The 19,502-nt window shown below is 31.0% G+C and overlaps 2 protein-coding genes across 2 annotated transcripts; both read left to right on the forward strand.

Moving 5' to 3' along the window:
* Positions 1–6,584: 6,584 nt before the first annotated feature.
* Positions 6,585–6,956, forward strand: LOC131180678 (uncharacterized). The gene has a single exon (XM_058148036.1). The coding sequence runs from the start codon at positions 6,585–6,587 to the stop codon at positions 6,954–6,956; it is 372 nt and encodes a 123-aa protein (XP_058004019.1).
* Positions 6,957–10,180: 3,224 nt separating this feature from the next.
* LOC110650441 (mediator of RNA polymerase II transcription subunit 15a-like) lies at positions 10,181–14,857 on the forward strand. Its single transcript, XM_058148783.1, has 4 exons — positions 10,181–10,439; positions 12,780–12,898; positions 13,736–13,847; positions 14,247–14,857. The coding sequence occupies exons 2-4, from the start codon at positions 12,786–12,788 to the stop codon at positions 14,307–14,309; spliced, it is 288 nt and encodes a 95-aa protein (XP_058004766.1). The 5' UTR covers positions 10,181–10,439; positions 12,780–12,785; the 3' UTR covers positions 14,310–14,857.
* Positions 14,858–19,502: the final 4,645 nt, after the last annotated feature.

Consider the following 19,502-nt stretch of genomic DNA (forward strand, 5'->3'; position numbering starts at 1 on the left):
TGTTGTCAATAAGTGGGTTAGCTACTGACAAAGGGCACTCTAAAGTTGTAGGGTTTCTACCCAACCTCATGGCAAACACAGGGGAGACAAATGAGTGCGTAGCACCCGGATCTATCAAAACACGAGCCTCATAAGAACAGACCAGAAGAATACCTGCCACAACTGCATTTGAAGCTTGAGCATCCTGGTGGGTCAGGGTGAAAACCCGAGCTTGACCCCTACCCTGAGTGGCGTAACCACGATCGACTTCTACCTCTGACCGCCTCCAAATCCACGTCCCCCTTGTCCCGGGCCTGTTGTCGAATCGACTACCGCCATGTTGGAAGTACCGGATACAATCTGGCGAGGAACATTTGCAAGAACCTGTGACCCCATCGTGGCTCAGAAAACAGGGCATTCTCTAGCAAAGTGGGTTGGCCACACTCAAACATACTCTGATCCCATCAAACAAGGTCTGAATGTCCTCTTCCACACTTGTGCACAAGGTGCCAAGGAGGATCTGAACTAGACCAGGCTGCTGTATCTGAATCGTGACCACCGCCGATCCGCACTGGTGCAATCCTCGAGGTTTGTGTCTAAAACCACTCTTCTTGTTCCTACTTTTTCCTCTGTAATTACTCTGGCCACCACTGTCCGGAGTACCCATGGAAGGGACACCTGAGGAACCCTCTGCTCTATTTTTCTTTGCTCTTCCGCTGTCATCCGCAGCATAGCTAATCTCAATCTATCTGGCTCGATCAACCACCACATCAAAAGACTGATTAGACATCATTGCCAGGTTCGCATACCTCCTATCAAGCCCCTTTAGGAATCTCTTCACCTTCATAATTTCAGCTCTAGGGCATATCTGCTCAATTCCGAAGTGCAGCATATTCATCTGAGACCTACCATTACGTCTTAATGCCTCAAAGGCCCACTGCTTCTGATCTCTGAAGCTTTCTGGCACAAACCGATTGATAAAAAGTTCCACAAACTGAGCCCATGTCAAACCCTCCATCCGGGGTAACACGTAGTCATTCATCCATTGTCTAGGCATAGGCCCCATGACATGCTGCATACACTCTATCAATCTTCTATCACCAATCGTAATTACATTCTGCACTGCGCAGGAATCTAAAAACCGATATGCATCGTCTGACACATCATAAGTTCCAGGCACCAACTTCTTGAAATTTATGATCTGTTTGTAAGATTCCTCTCTTGGTGCGGTGGACTGCTGCTGCTGTGGAGGGTGGACCATATACTGCGCCATCATGTCGATGGTTCTCTGCAGACCAGCTAGAGTAGCTGCCATGGGGTCCATGGGACCCTGTGCCATAAAGGACTGATCCTGTACTGGGGGTGGCTGCTCCTCTACTTGAGCAGCTCTAGGCCTCCTACCCCGCCTCCTCGGGGCAGGCGCCTCATCCTCTGCCGACACCTTGTCGGGCACATCTGGTTACAGTGCGATGGCGGCTCTCACCTTCTACGCATTTTCCTGAAATTCAGCAGCATTAGCCCACAAAAATTCAAAACTGCTCATTACACAGCTCTATAGACTCATATTTACACACAATATATGAAGCAGAAACTAGAAGCAAAGACGACAATGCAAGACGAATATGGACCCTATTTTTCCGCATGTGACACCTAGTAGACTCTTCCCAACACTTTAGACAACTTTTCCCTAAGAATCTGGAGCCTAAGCTCTGATACCACATTTGTCACGACCCAACCTATGGGCCGAACCGGCACTAGGACACAGGCGACCTAAAGCCCCAGGGCCCGTAGTAAGCCTAACTGTTCATTAACCCAACTCTAAGGCCCATTTGGGCCCAATTTCAAGAAACCAAACGGACAGAGTCCGGCCATAAAATGGATTTCCAACGGGGAGTTTTCGACTCACCCGACCTGTAAACATAATAAATACTCAATTGGGGAGCTCAGCTCACCCTCCACATACTCATATCCTCATAAAAATAAATGGGAGCTCAGCTCCCTCATCCAATCCATCAAACATACATATCATTATATGTTTACAGGTCCAACATGATAATAATATTACAGACCATAATCAAATAAATACTTCTAACACATGCGAAAATTCTAGGAGTAAATAAAATTACACAAATATTGATAAACATCCTGCGAAGGAGAAAAGCGAGTTAACCAAAAATAAAATCCTCCTGTGCTTTGAAAAAATATTGAACAGAGTGAGGCGTTCGACTTCAGAGAGTAAAATATCAATTTTAACCATAATCTCTATAACTATCTAAAACTAATGCATCTGTAGAGTGAAATGCAACATCAACATCATTTTCACATCATAACATCAAAAGGTAATTTGGAGCACTCACGCACTCGTAGCATCAATCATAACATATGGGTGATCCCCTATACACTCTCTTAAATCCAACTGGTGCCGTGAAGAACTCAAGCGGACTTTCGCTTAATAAACCAAATCGAGGGTCCTGAAGAACTCAAGCCGTGACTACCCCTCGAAGGATCGGGTCCCGAAGAACTCAAGCCGTGACTACCAGTCCTATCCATAGTCCACACCACATCACACGCACGCCAACGCACGCACACTGCTCCAAATTACCACAACAACATCATGGCACTTTAACATTTATCAATGCATCAAAAATCGTGCCTAGAGTTTAACTACATAAATATATGCATATAAGTGATGCATGGGCGTGCTGAACATATAATAATACCGAAATTACAATTAAAATTAATATTTTACTCACAGACTTGACGGTGGTCACTAAGGCGGCTGGGCGGAGGAAGAAGGTTGTCCCGGCTCACCTGACAATTTTATTACAATCATTTAATACAAATGACTCAATACAAATCAAGAAAAGACCCAATACGTCCTAAGTCATGCCGAAAATCCGGCAGAGTCTCCCCTATACCTAGGACCTACCCAACCTGTAAAAGGGCTAAAAACGCACTTCTATATTCACAATCCATATATCAACAGTTCAATCATATCACACAGCCCCTCCTGGGCCCATCAAATCAATCACCCATCACAATACGCAAAATTTCAATTTAGTCCTTATTATTGATCATTTTTGCAAAAACTGCCCAAACAAGCTCTAAAAATTATAAAACTTTGCCCCGCGGTCCTTAGCAATATTACTAAGCTATTGCAAAAAGAATCGTAATTTTCTAAGCTATCACAAATATTTTATGGATTTTTAATCCTATTTAAGCACTAGAAAATTACGAAAAAACAAGGTTCGGGTTTACCTTTGCTGATTCCGACTTGGGGCCTTTCGGGACATCGACAATGGGGGCTAGCCAAAACCTCGGTCCAATTCGGAGACTTTTCCGTGCAGTCCGTTCGCCGAAATTTGCGAACTTGGTCAATCGCCGAATTTCCGCGAATCGAGGATACCTACACGAAGCCCATAACACGGGGGTTAGTACATAAATTTTTCAGAATTTTCTAAGCTCATTAAATGCTCGGAAAAATACTGCGAAGTTCCGTGGGACCCACCGAAAAACGGTGTCGGAAAAATTCGAAATTTATGTCGTTGCGAAGCTCTCGACGAATGGAGCGTGCTGGTGGCCTCGGTTTTCTCGTGGGATTCACGGTTTTCGAGAAATCTAGCCCAAATGTGGAAATGGGCTAAAATCTTCCCGAGCAAAAATCGGACAAACCGCTCGATGGATTTCGGCGTTCTTGGTGTCTATGGAAAGCTCTCGCAGAGTAGATGATTTTAGACACAAGACCCGGTCCAATCGGTGGCCGGATCGGCCGGATTTGGCCGGGGAAGCTGGAGCGGCGCGCACGCGCAAGGGGCGTTTTTGCGCGCGTTTTTCCGGCCGTTCTGGCGGCGGCCGCCATTGGTTGGCTGGGCGGCGGCCGTCTCTGGCTGGCTGGCTGGGCGGCCGGCCGTGGTCAGCGGAGGAGAGAAAGCGAGAGAAAAGGGAGAGGGGACGCGCGGGGAAAGAAAAAGGGAGAAGGAAAAGGCCGGTCCGATTCGACCGGTCCGATCCGGTCCGGTTCGATTCGGCCGGTTCGATTCAGAATATAAAATTTTGAATTTTTACTCTGCCTCGGGACCGAAAACGAGGTCCAAAAATTCCAGAAAACTCAGAAAAATACATAGACTCCAAATATATTTTTAGTTTTGCCACGTGGTCTTTAAATTAATTTTTAAAAATCATCAAAGTTTATATTTTCGGAAAATCGAACCCGATTTTTTTTTTAAATCCGAAAAATCTCAAAAAAAATTCCTAAAATTTAAATAAAATTAAAATACCAAAAATGCTCATAAAATTTAAAATTTTGGGGTGTTACAAAAAATATTTAAATAAAAATTAATTTATAATTAAATATTATTTAATTAAAGAATAGTAATAAAAGTATTTAAATTTAATTTTTGTAAGGGTAAAATGTTTCCTATATACTTGATTGTTTTAATTAAATCATCATAAGTTAGATATAATGATAATTATAATAAGTATTAATTAATTAATTTTAGAAAAATGAAATAAAAAGAATATTAAATTATTAATATAAAAAACAATACATACTAATAATAAATAAGTCAAATCTCTATATTTTTTTTTATAACTTTTTATGTATACTATACTTTTTATCTCTTAAATTTAACAAAGATTTTATAATAAAAAAATAGAAAATATAATAATATAATAAAAATATTTATTAAAGATATGAAATAATTTAAGGTTGATTAAATTATATGATAGTTGATTATAATATCATAAATTAATAATAAACTTTCTTTAAACTATTATTATTTTTTATTTAAACTATTATTATTATTATTATAATAGAGGGTAACATACAGGTGGCAAAAAATATTTTTACATAAATAAATTTATAAAAAAATAATATAAATAAATTTAAATATTATATTTAATTATAAAAGATCTTAATATTTTAAAAATTAAATTTTAAAAAAATAATAATTTAAATTTTAAATGTTAAGATAATATTGTAAATAACAATAATAATTAAAAGATAAATAAAAAAATAAATAATAATTAGAATAAAGAAAAATATTTATAATTGATTATGAGATCACAAATTAATTATCTATTTTCTTTAAATTAATAGTCATCAATAACATTTGATGATGATAATGATAATGATAACACGTAGTAAAAAAATATTTTTATATAAATAAATTTAAAAAAATAATATAAATAACTTTTAAATATTACATTTAATCATAAAATGTCTTAATTTTTAAAAATTAAATTTAAAAAAAAAATGATTTTAATAATAAATATTGAGGTAATATTATAAATAATAATGATAATTAAAAAAATAATAAATAAATAAATAATAATTAGTGTAAATAAAAGTATTTATAAAAGGTAACATATAATAAATTTTTCAAAAAAAAAATATCACTTGTCTTAAAAATATATATCTACTTTATATATATATATATAAATTAAGATTTTTAAAATTTTCAAAATTCTAACTTTTTCACTACTAAATTAGTTGTTGAGAAGTACTCTGAGCAAATCCAATCTGATTTTTCAAATACTGTCCTTCAATAGGTAACTGAGAAAAATTAATTACCTGCATTGACGTTGAATCGATATGAAATTTTTAAAACAAGTTGATATAAACCTTTGTGCTCAAAATTTCGAATGTACAATGCACAAAGAAACCTTGAACATTAAAACACCTCTTCTGTCAAAGCAGAAAGAGAGGCCAATAGAACATAATTTCAACACTACCAAATTATATAATTCAAACCAAGCAGAGACTTCAACAACAAAAACCCAGCAGTTTCCTCTCATTCTATGTGCCCATACAATAATAAATTCAAATGGGCAAATATCTTCCAGTTGAACACTGGAAAACAGTACCTGGTTTTTCTCTTGAAGATGCAGACTCCAGAGAAAAAAAGGAAGCCGCTGGTTTTTTTTTTCTTTAAATTTAATTTTGATTAAAATTCATTAAGTCAACGGAATATTTTTACTTAGATATAATTTATCATAAAATTAAGCATAGTTTTCGGATTTAGTTTATATAAAAAATTAGTAAAAGACAGAAAGTTAAACTAAGGTTAAATCAGAACACACCACATAATCCTATGTGATAACGTTATTAATTTAATATTGATCACTGTATTCAATATAAATATTAATAATTATATTTTATATCATATTTAATTAAAAAAATATAACATAATTGTTCATATAAACCATATTCAAAATAAGTCACTATAATATGATTTCTCACACGACATGTGTCTATTTCTCTTGCCATATATGGCTAGAGAAGGAGATTTGATCATGAACTGTCTAAGTTTATGTAATTAGCAGCACGACAAAAGATGCAGACTCAAAATCAACCGACCCTGAAAAGTATCTCCAAGAGAACCATATGTGGTGGTAGTGGTCATCTGATAATACAAGGGTGAATCTGATAATACATCTACTCCAAAACATAATATAGAAACAGAAACCCTTCACGCCCACACGGTCAACTTTCAGCTCACATCATTTTGAAAAGTTTTAGCTTAAGAACAAAGAAACTACCAAGAAAAAAAAGCCACTGAATATAAAAACTAAAGAAACAGAGTCAGACACATATGCACATATCAATGGCAACCAAGAATAACTCATCTTCTTCTTCTTCAACACGTACGTGCCTCTGCTCACCCACCACCCATCCAGGCTCATTCAAGTGCAGCCTCCACAGGAATTCAAAAGGAATTTATGCAAAATCAAAGGCTCACATGAATCAGATGGAGGTGTCAGCTTCTTCTTCATCGTCATCATCATCAAGAACAGCAGCAGCAAAATCAAAGAACATAGTGATGATGGCCTCGAAAGCCAATCTTATAAAGGCGTTTCTGATGCAAATAATCAAGCCATCAAGCCATAGTCTTCAAAGAAGAAGGAACTTCAAGCCCAAGCTTACAAGGTTTTGTCCTTTGAATGGCAAAGGCCATCATGGGGTGACTGTTTCTTGATTTTCTTCCTCTTCCTCTCTAAGATGAGAATTTTGGATATTTTTGTCTATATATGCATGGCAGTGTATGGATTTTGGAATTTGATGCATGGGGTTTTCATTTTCTGGATGAACATTGCCTGGAGGTCTTCCTTTTTTTTTTTTTTTTCTTTGATTCATTATTTAACTTGGAGTAATTCATAAAGATAGAAAACAATTATAAGTATATATATATATATATAAACTAATTTTTAATGGCTAGTTTAATAGATAGACTAACTCATTAATAGAAACAAAGTACAGAAATTAACTCATTCAAGTTTCAAACTATAAAAACTGATTCATTAATTATATCAAATTATAAACACTAACATAGTGTTTGAAATGAATAAATTCTGCGTGGAATTTATTTCTAAATTTAAAATTTTATACTTGAAAGAAAAAATATATAAATTTCAATTATATAATTTAAATTTTACAGAATTAAAAATAACTATTTCAAATTTCATCAAAATATGTGAAATTTTCAAATTAATTTTATAAAATTTATAACAAAAATTATATACCACATGGTTCAAACCATGCAGTGTGAATAAATGAGAAAGAATCAATAGAATAATATTGACAAAAAAGTTCAAAATCTCAATCCCACAACTAAAATTATAAATACATATAAGAAGAAAATTCTTATCAAATAAAGGAGGCAAGTTAAAGAAAAATAAATAGAAAAAAAAAGACAAATACAAAGTTATTATGTTAGGTAAATATAATTATAAATTTATTATTTATTTTATAAATTAATATGTCAAGGATATTTTAGAAAATAAATGTAAGTAAATCTTTAATTCTACATTTATTTTAAATATAATTTTGTGAAATTTAACTCAAATACATATTTTAAGCTTCACTGTGTCAAACATAAAATTCATTTGCAAATAAACTTTACCTAAATTTATTTACAAATGAATTTTATATTTTAAATTCCAGGAATTAAACAATCATTTATCCTTATATTATTATGGTTTTTTGGACTAAATTTCTCCATTTTGGACTGTCTTGGACTCATATTGATGGACGGTTGTTTTGGTCCGGTCAAGGCCTAAAATACCGTTATTTTTTTCCCTCTATTTTCTTATGAATTTATATAATTCGATTGAAGTCCTAAGTGATTTAACACTTTCATTAAGGTTGCCAAAATTCTTAAAATAACACATTTTCGAGATCAATAATATTCCTATACTAAATATTCTCCTGTTATTCAATTTGTCAATTAAAAAATAATTTTAAAATTTATTTAATTTTGGTTAAAATTAAAATTTAAAATCTTATCAATTTAAAAAGTACAAAATTTAATATCAGAGAATTATTTAACAAAGGTCCACGCATCAAATGCCTTGCATAATTCTATATGATAAGAAAATGCCATTGATGTCCGTTCACACCTCTAAGAATAAAGATAGCGTCGAGCCACAGCCTGTTCGTTATTCTTGCAAGGAAGAGAAGACCATCCCTACCCCTCATAATATTTTCACAATTTTTTAAATGATACATAAATGAAAAATAAGAAGTAAATTAGCAAAATTTAAAAATACATTATATTTATTTATTTTACTTTTTTATAAAATGAGGTATTATTTTCTTTTTTTTTAATATTTATAGCTTGTCTATAATGAAATTAAAGAGATAAATTTAACATAATATTTAAAATTATCCATGATTATAATATTAAAAAATATAAAGTTGTAAGTTTTAATCTTCATACGTTTAGTAGCATATAATGTAATGTAATATAATTAATTATGTAATGCAATCAAAATTATAATATAATTAATTACATTTCTCTATTTTGTTATAAAATAAAAATATAAGTAGTGAAACGTAATGATAATTTTTATTTTAATATTTAATTTATTTATAATGTTAATAATAAATGGTAATGATTTCAGTGATTAGTAGTTGAGTGATAGTAATGGCTAAACAGTGGTGGTGATCACGATAGTGATAATTAAATGATAGTGGTGGTGATAGCGCCAAGATGAGGTAGTGGTGGTGGTAGTATGGTTGAGGAATAGTGATAGCAATGATAGTAATAGAATATTGATGCTAATAATGTTGGCGATGATAGTGGTTGTAGTAATGGCGGTAATAGCGACAGAATATGAGTAGCGGTGGTAATAGGTAATAGTGGTAGTAATAGTATTGATAATAAATAAAAAAAATTAAAATAATTAATCATGATTATATTCATCCATTTATATATAATAATGACCATTACGTTATTTTAAGTATAATTAATTACATTATATAATTATTATTTTATTATGTCAAAATTTTTTTGTCACTAAATAATATAATTAAATATATAATATAAACGTGATTAAATTATAATTTTGTTCACGTCATATCAAACATGGCTTAATATTTTTTTTTCTCTAATTAATATTGGAATCATAAACTTTTTCCATGTAAAAAAATCTCTTAAGAGTTAAATATTAATTATTGATTAATTTGAGGCCAAAATTATTAATTATTTCGTGATTCATATCATATCCACAATGGAAGAAGATGAGAAAATAACATTTTTGTAATTATTAAAAATAAAATAAAAATTAAGTATGTTATCTCTTATATTAATAATTTATCCCATATACAATCTTACATTTCATCAAAAAAAGAAACTAATCTTTATTTAATTAGGATTTAATTAAAATTCTCAAAGGGAAAAAAATCTCAGCCAATAATAATATAGATAATTTAATTTAATTTTGAAATATATTACCATATTAAAAAATTAAATTTAAAATATATTTCTATTAATAAATTAATTTTTTATTAAAATTTATCATTAATCAATAATAAATTAAAGCAATCAATTTAAATTAACAATTAAATTAATACAAATATCATATTTTATTACCATAAATATATATCAGAAATTAATTTAATTTTCTTTCAAATAGATAAATTAAATTATGATTTTTTTTATATTCCAAGTAATCTTATTATTATTATTATTATTATTATTATTATTTTTTACAAATAAAGAAATTTCGCATGAAATTTTTTTTTATACATATTTAGGTGTATATACACTCAATTAATATAAAATTAATAAACTTTCTACCATAAATTATATAATTATTAAATATTTGGGCCAAAAGGTAAAAGTTCTGATCAAATGTGGAAAGTGTGGGGAAAAAAAATGAATTGTTTCTCTCTTGAAAGTACATGGATGCATATAGCATCTTCTCATGATGCTAGCATTAAACATTAAGCATACTGTCTTTTCTTGTTCCTACCCAGTTATATTTGTCTCTATGTGTTTCCATTGATTCGTCATTAGATATAATCTTTCTTCCCATTATCTCAATTTCAGACTGATTATCTTCGGAAAATTAGTTTGAAGATGCTTAAAATGGACATGGAGACCACGGCTTAAGATGATGTGGCCATTTCAGTGCAATCCAACTCTACTGTCTGTGGAAATGAACTCCAGCTTCAGGAGGTAATAACAGGAAAGATGGTATTTTTACACATCAACCTATTCCGTTGCTGTTCCCACTTTTTGTGCTTATGGACTTCAATGGTTTGTGGTCCCTAGTTATCGTAAAATTGCATTCTGTTATAATTTTTAAAGCCAATCGTTGCCATATGCCAAAAACAGAGTTTTTTTTTTCCTTGCAACAAGTGCATTTACAAAGTTCCCTTGGGCATCTAAACTCAAGAAATACAAAAGCTTCACAGGGGGAACAGAAAGCCAGTTAAAATGAAGATATCCTTTAGCAAAGAGCTTTGCTACATAGTCTGCTGCATTGTTGGCTGACCTTCGAACTTGAGACGGCGAAACAAGGGAATTTATTTGGTGAAACTGGCTTTGATATCCCAACTGCTACCCCTCCCTCTATTTTTGATGGCATCATATACTGCAGCTGAGTCCATTTCTATCACAGCTTCCACAGCTTCCATGCCCCTAAACAACTTTAAAACTTCCAAAACACGTTTAGCTTAGGCATTCAAAGGAGACGTGGTCCCAACTCTTTTAGCCAAATCATTGATCAAAACACCAGAATAGTCTCTAAATACTATATGAGCTATAGCTTCATCTTCCTTCCAGGCAGCATCACAATTGAATTTTAAACTCCCTTTGTGAGAGGTCGAGACCACTTATTCGGGATAGCAATATTACTAGGTACAACAATATTCTCATTACTGCCCCTCCAAGCCTGAGATTGCTCAAAACAGAGGTTTGGTCTTGATGAAGAGTAACTTTATCATTTTATGGGTTGTTTCTGTTGTCCCAAAATAGTCCAAGAGGGGGGTGAATTGGACTTTAACAATTTTTTGGCCCTTGCTTGTAGCCTAATGAAAAATTGTGGCTTTGTTCAACTAGGTGCTTCTCTATATAAAATGAAAGTAATATGTTCTTCAACTATGTGTTCCTAAGTTGCAATTCAAGCCTCAATCAATGTATATAGCAATATCTAACAAAACTTTCATCATACAATATACAACCAATTTCTCAAGTCACTCAATATGTTCACAATTTTATCAACTCAATCTATTTAACCAACATTCAATATCATGTATATGAGAAAAAATTTAAATTGCACAAAAGTAAAAAAGTAAAGGTTAGAGAGATCAAACACAATGATTTTTATAGTGGTTCGGCTTAACTAGCCTACATCCACTCTCTCAAAGAACCCTCTTTGAGTCTTCTCTCCACTATTTGCTCTTTTGAAGGCAAGAGACCAAAAGCCTTTACAACTTTTCAACACCAAGCTTTTACCAAGGTAGCTTGAAACCTTCACAAGTGCTATCTCAAGCACTTACTCTCTCAAGCTTCAATAGGTGCTTGTACAACCTCTCTTGAATGCAATTCAATGTTTCAACACTCACTCTTACTCAATACAAATCAAACTATAAAGAAGAGATGAGTTGATTTGCCAATGGTAGCTCAAAATCTTTAAAGCTCTTGAATAAAAGCAATAAATGAAAAATCAATGTTGGAGTTCAAATGTAAGCTTTCATCAAGTGTAAATGAAATAAAGAAGGTGTATTTATAGTCCCAAATCATTTTAGACCGTTTGAAACCCTTTTGGAACGTTATACACACTGCCCAAGACAAAATAGCGGTTATTTTGTCCTTTTGTGCGAAGTTGAGCAGCTCTGATTAATTAGCCAACTAATAAAATTTCAGGAGCAGTCAGCAAACTGGTTAGTAAACTAACATTTTTAGCAAACTTATTAGCAAACTGAAAATTTTAGTAAACCAGTTAGCAAACTAAGTCAACTGCTGCATGTCTCAACTTGCAATGTAAAATGATTTAGACCTTAAAAAAAAATGTTTTAATAGTAGTGTCCAAGGTCATGATGAGAAAAAGTAATCAGAAAATGAAATTTCAATTTTGAGCTCCATTCGACTAAAATCTCATCAATTCTTTTCACAAAAGATCCTAAGACTCAATCTCTAACACTATGCCTTTCATACCTTTTCTTTGAGTCTTGGCTTCCATTGTCTTGTTCTTTTCTCATTTTGGATTTATCTTGAAATGCCTTTGAGTATCCTTTCTCCTTAGATACAACTTGAAAGGTTCTTTATGCATAAGACAAATAATCTACACAACACTTTGAAGTTGGGTTAGATAGATTCTCTTTGAGTTTTGTTATCATCAAAATCAATGCTCATTTTGAACTATACGGGGTCAACAGTTTCAAATTTGAAGCATTGGTTTTGGTGCTTGTATTGTCACTTCTCGAAAAGTTTTTTAGCTTGTAAGTTGATGTGAAGGACTTGCTTTTGTTTGTGTTATTAATTTTTTTTTTTTAATTTTGCTGCGAAGTGTAGAATTTGATGGATTCCAGCAAGTCGAGGTATACTGCTCCAGGTGGAGAACTTGACATAGATATGCGTGATTGGAGAGTTCACGTGAAGCATGAAGGACGACAAAGAATTGTCAACAAGATGCAAGTGTTCTTTCGTATTGTAGTGTCAACAAGATGTATATGCTTCTACTAATTGCATTTAGGAGATTCAATTTTGATGAAATAATAATTTACTCTCTACCAAACTGGAAAAATTTTAAATAAAGTTAAAAAGGAAAAATTAGAATGTGGTGTTATAAAATTATGCAGATATCTAGCAAGTGAAGTCAAGTCTGAACAGCCAGTGGCAGTTAATAGAAAAACTGTGAGCATTGCCCATCTAAGCTAGCTAGGGGTAACTAGTTGGTGCTGTTATTGCAAATTTGGAATCGTTCCATGTTCTTGAGAAACATTAACAAGTTATGGAATCCTATCTTTTTGTTTGAACATCAAGTTTTAAGATTTTATAATCTACCACTCTTTTGAAATCATACCAAAAACCCCACATGTAAAACTGTATTCATTAAATTGAACCTTGGTTCAACTATCAATTTCCATACCATAAACACTCTCTTGAAATGAGGAAATGGAAGGGAAGGGGGGTGTGTGGTATGGCTGCGGTGGGGAAAACTCATGCAAAACTATCTTCATCAAATTGAACCTAAACTGTCGATTTTCAAACCAACTGATGAGATTGAATATAAATGATAATCACATGCTTAATAACTAGGAGGATTTTCATTTTGCTACTTCGGTTTCCTAATTCCCTACCACCAAAAAGAGAGGGCAAAGGTATTGAATATTCAAGTTTGAACCTGTTTAGTCATTTTGGTGGCTTGATTTTGACTCTGTTAGCATGGTTTATCAATTGGAAATTTTATTTTGCTGCTGCTTCTGTCTCTGTGGCTGATCAGTAACCATTAATCTGATGTGTAACAGAACAGAGACGCTAAATGGGTGTCTGCCACTTTCTAGTGATGAGGGACTGCTGGAACTCAAGAATATTGCTACAAGGTTTGAGGAAAAGATTTATGTGTCTGCCACAACCCAGGTATTTCCTCAGTGCATCAGTTTAATGATTTCGATAATTTATACAATCTGCACATGCACACACCAAACAGATATAGGCGTTTGCACGTGCATTCTCATGCATACCTGTGACCATGTGTATATAATATGTGAATCATTGGGTTATTGATCTTATTTAATATTCATAAGTTATGATCAAATGTGGAAAGTGTAAAAAAAAAAAAAAAGAATTGCTTGGCTTCACCAGGAAAGATTGTAGCTGGAATGCATGGATCCTTGGCCTCTTTTCACTGAAAAGATGCTAACATTAGAAATTATGCTACCTTCTTTTCGTCCCACCCCCATATCCATGTCTCTGTGTGTGTTTGCACCAACCCGTCGTGAAATATAATTATTTTTTTTCTCATTGTTTCAATTTCAGTCTGATTATCTGCGGAAAATAAGTTCGAAGATACTTACATTGGAGAAAAAGGCCGAAAAATAGTGTGCCCAATTAACCCCTGGTTCGGGAGGTAAGTTCATTAAAAAGCATTGCATTTTTACATTTAAATCCATTCCCTTGCAGTCCCCACTTTTTTTGCTTTTGAGCTTCAATGGTGGATGGGTGGATTGGTTTCATGAGAATAGCAGTATGGCTAGCATATCTTGCTGCAGAAATTATCAGAGTATTACGGTTCAGGACTTGCTGCCAACTTAAGCCATCATTTTGTAGAACTAGAAGTTGATGCACAAACATTATTGTCGATGTTGTTGGACAAAGACAAAAACAAAATCAAAATTTTCACCTGTGTTTCAACTATTAGTTGACTGCAAGTTGCTAATAATGTGGCTGATTTGCCGATTGGAGACGCAGGATGCTACCAACGGCTTTTCTTGTTTCAGTTTCCAAGAATAGATTTCTGATGTACTACTATTACAAATGGATTTTGAAAATAAAATTCATTGCTTATGCTAAACATATTCTGAAGAAGGAAGATAAGAGAGGACAAGACGATGATGGAAAAGAAATAAATTTCAATTTGATTTGGAGTTGATTTTTTATATGTAAAATTTTTTAAATATGGATCTCTTATATTACAGTTTGCATAATAATCTACCTCATAATACAATCTTATATATATTTATTAGTAAAAAGAAATTAATATATATTTAATTAGGATTTGATTAATAATCTTGAAAAGAAAAAATTCTTAGCCAATAATAATATAGATAATTTATAATTTAATCTTGAAATATATTAAAAATCACAGTACAGTTCATATATACCAAATTCAATTATTATAAATATTAAAATTATATAACTAAATAATTAAAAAATATGTATAATGAGCTAAATTGTTATAATTTTTTTTTTTGAAAACAGAGAAAATAAAAGCAAGACTACACAGCCATGCATAGATCAAGCCCAAACAGAATCTGGGCACTCCACTTGCACCCTAATACCCAGAGCCATATCAGCTCCCAACTTAGCAAGACAATCTGCAACATGATTAGTTTCCCTCGGAACACAAGAAATTCTCACCTCCCAATCTCGCTCCAGTAATTCCTCGACAGCAAGAATAAGAGGACGCAAATGTGAAGCCTCCACGCGAATCAATTTAACAACTTTAACTATAGCAGAACAATCACAGTCAACCAACAATTTTCAAATACCACAATTCCAAGCTTCATGCAAACCAACCAGCAGAGCTTGAATTTCAGCCCTTTCCACATTCATTCTCCCAAAATTAAGACTAAATCCCATCACCCACGCTCCATTAGAGTCTCGCACTTATCACTTGAATTAGCTTCCCCTTTGAGAACCACATCATTTCTCCGTTTCCATAACAACCAGCAAGCCACTCCAAAGTCCAAACACTTGATTCCAAGCACAACCACTACTATGAACTACATCCTGCTTTAAATTATAAACAATCCACTCCTCTAAATTATGAACACTTTATACTTACTCTGGGCATTGCCAGGATTTTTTTTTTAATTTTTCTTTAATTCATTATTTAACTTGGAGTAATTCATAAAGATAGAAAACAATTATAATCTAGCCTACCTTTTGCCATAGTCTAACAGGTGAATGCTGGTATATAATTTTAATTTCTTATTTTAATTGATGATGAGAATTTTTTTTTTTTTTAATACTTACGATAAGAACTATTCTCGATTGAAAATGCATTAAAATATATATATATATATATATATATATATATATATATATATATATATATATATATATACATATATATATATATATATTTATGCATTAAAATATATATATATATATATATATATATATATATATATATATATATATATATATATATATATATTTTAACTATTTTTAATAGCTAGTTTAAGATTTTTATAATTCGAGTGAAGTCCTAAGTGAATTAACGCTTTTATTATGGTTGCCAAATTTCTGAACATAGCACATATTCGAGATCAATAATATTCCTATGCTAAATATTCTTCTGCTATTCACAGTGATGGAGCCAAAAATTTTGTTTAGGAGTGCCTATTTTATATAATTATGTAAAAATAAATACATATATTTCCTCTTGAAAGTTAAAATTACAATTTTTATAAAAAAAATTGATAAAATTTTCTATTTTTTATATTGATAAATTTGTTACCAGCTTAAAAAATTTTGAGCATTAACTATTTCTTTCAATTATCTCAACTTTGATATTAGGAAAAAAAAATAAGAAATTATTGAGAATTTTGTATAAAACTAAATATTTATATATCTAAATTTTTTACTAACTTATTAAATTTTATTATTAAAGAAAATTTACTAAACTCAATAGAATGTTATAATGATTAAACGAGAAAAATAGAAAGGATGACTAAAATTGATCTTTTGTTAGTAATTTACCAAAAAAATCTACACATTAAATTGAAATTTCTAATTTTGTTATTCTAGAACATATTTAGTATTATAACAGCTCTAAAAATCAGCGACATTAGAAATTTTCATTGATTTTTAGTATAGATTTTTTTTTAAATTTTTAGCTAAAACTCTAAGTACATCTTTTACCTAAAGAGAAATTGATTAAATTTTTTTCTATTAGAGAAATCATTAAAGTTATTAATAATGAGTGAAATTCAATTTAATAATGAGTGAAATTCACACTTACATATTCAGTTTTTAATAAAAAAAAAAGAATTGAAATAAATTGTTCTTATTCTTAAAAAAAATTATAAAATTTAATCTTTTTATTACATTTTAATCCATCACTTATGTTAAATAACTTTTATTATCTATTTTTTAGATAAAATAACATTTTAGTCTTTTATCTTTGATTTTCTTAGAAATTACAAATTAATTTTACCTAAAAATTCAAGGACTAAAATATTATTTAAAGCAAATTCATAAAAATTAATTATATAATATTTTAATTGTACAAGTAGATTGTTATAAAATTAAAAAAATTGAGTATTACATTTCTTGAAAAAAAAAAAGATATAAATGTCAATTTTATTAAAAGTAAGAGAGTTTAAGGTATTTTAACTTTTATTTTTATTCAAAAGACTATTATACCCCTAATATTTTTTAAAATCCCAAGAGGGCCCAATACCCCCTTTACCCTTAATGCCTCCGTCGGTGGCTATTCAATTTGTCTATTAAAAAAAATTAAATTGATTTAATTCTGATTAAAATTAAAATTTTATCAATAAAAAGTATAAAATTTAATATCAAAGAATTATTTAACAAAATTTCGGGCATCAATGCCTTGCATAATTCCATATAATAAGAAAATAAACATTGATATTCGTTCACACCTCTAAGAATAGCGTACAAATTATTGTACAATTTTTCTATCCTTATCCTCACAATATTATTTTTTTTTTTTAACATTTTAAATGAATTTTATACCTACTCTCATAATATTTTTCACAATTTCTTAAATGATACATAAATAAAAAATTAGAATTATGAGGAAAAAATAAAATTGTAACATATAAAATTTTTGAAATTGATCCACGCTCACAATATTTAAAAAAAATAAAAATTTGCAGTTTTTAATCTTCAAAATTATAATAAGAACTGTATGATATAATATTTTTTTTCTCCAATTAATATTTGAATCATAAACATTTTCCATATAAAAAAATCTCTTAAGAGTTACATATTAATTATTGCTTAATTTGAGGCCAAATTTATTAATTATTTCTTGATTCATATCATACCCACAATGGAAGAAGCAAGATGAGAAACTAACATTTTATAATATATATCATAAATATATCATTATTACTAACATTTTACAACATTAACATAAATATATATCATAAATTATTTTTTTTTTCTCTCAATTTTCCTTTTTCCTTACAATTTAACCATTTCGTATTGTCATTTGGTGGCCTTCCCGACCCCTTCTGGGCAGAGGACAGTCGTTTTCTTTTCTTGGAGAGTGTATCTCTTACTCTCCATCTTTGGGTGGAATTGCAAAAAACTTTTGTTTTTTTTTTTTTTTCTTTTACTCCGATTGTCTGGGTTTGTTGCCTCTTTAATTAGGTTGATTTAATTTTGAGAGGGACTTTGGTGGCCATGATACGCTAGGTAGTTAGCAGTAGCTAGTAGATCTTCAGCTGAGAGAATGAACCCCCTAAGTCGGCATGTGCTCTTCTAGTTTAGCAAGGCTTGGAGATCAGTTGGTTTGGTTGGTGGATGCTTGAGGGGTGCAAGTTAGAATTTTGGCTCGAATGGTGTAAGTGGGATGTCAAAGAGACCCACTGCTGCCGTCCTTAGCATCTTGTTCCGACGTTGCAGCACAGTAAATGATGCTCATCTACTTCTAGTCAAGCCAAGGTTTCTTTTTGTGGGTTTGGGCCCTATTTGGTTTTGCGAAGGTTAGGTTATAGGTCTTGGACTATTTGTATGAGCCTTTTGTTTCTAGTCTTCTGGACTAGCATATGAGCCAGCCCTGCTTTGTATTGTGATGATTGGGCTCAGTTTCTGCCTCAAAAGGCTTGTTTTAACCACCCGTACTAAGGTTTTAGCCCCTGTTTATTTCAATTAAATGAATACATATCTTTTGATTAAAAATAAAACCGTTTACAAATAAAAAAACTCTAAGTAATAACTTATTGGATTTTGCTTAGAAACATAGACGCACATTCATTTTTCACTTTTTTATCTATACATATACAGGCTAATTGGGCTAAACATTAATATTCATATTTATATTTAAAATTTTTTCATTTTACGTGAAAAGTAAAAAATGTAAGATTTATCATAATTGTAGCTAAAGGATTTAATTGAATTTGAAAAGTCAATAATAAATGATAATATGGTATTTAAAATTTTATTTGATTAATAAAATAGGGAATTGATTAAATTTATATTTTAAAAGAAATATATTTTCTATTTATTTTTAATTGAAATTTTATAGTAAAAATATTTTTATCAATTGAAATTATCAAAATAATCTTTTGAATCAAGCTAAATAAATTTATGTATCAAAATATAAAATATAAAAATAAATTCATATCTTTTTATAAAATAATTTTAAAAGGAATATATAATTAAAAAAATGTATGTAACAGGAATTGTTACATCCATTGATTAAAATATACATGTTAATTAGAATAAATTAATAATTAGACACATTATCAATAAATCTTTAATTATAACTAATTTTTTATTTTAATTAAATAACAAATTAATTACAAAATTAAA

Source organism: Hevea brasiliensis, chromosome 6, assembly GCF_030052815.1.
Source record: "Hevea brasiliensis isolate MT/VB/25A 57/8 chromosome 6, ASM3005281v1, whole genome shotgun sequence".
NCBI lineage: Eukaryota > Viridiplantae > Streptophyta > Magnoliopsida > Malpighiales > Euphorbiaceae > Hevea > Hevea brasiliensis.

What these genes read in the sequence shown, in the direction of transcription:
- LOC131180678 (XM_058148036.1), top strand. Translation starts at nt 6,585, where the DNA reads ATGGCAACCAAGAATAACTCATCTTCTTCTTCTTCAACACGTACGTGC.
- LOC110650441 (XM_058148783.1), top strand. Translation starts at nt 12,786, where the DNA reads ATGGATTCCAGCAAGTCGAGGTATACTGCTCCAGGTGGAGAACTTGAC. An exon ending in CAAAGAATTGTCAACAAGAT is followed by an intron (nt 12,899 to 13,735) that starts GCAAGTGTTCTT and finishes GATGTGTAACAG; the next exon opens with AACAGAGACGCTAAATGGGT. An exon ending in ATGTGTCTGCCACAACCCAG is followed by an intron (nt 13,848 to 14,246) that starts GTATTTCCTCAG and finishes TTTCAATTTCAG; the next exon opens with TCTGATTATCTGCGGAAAAT.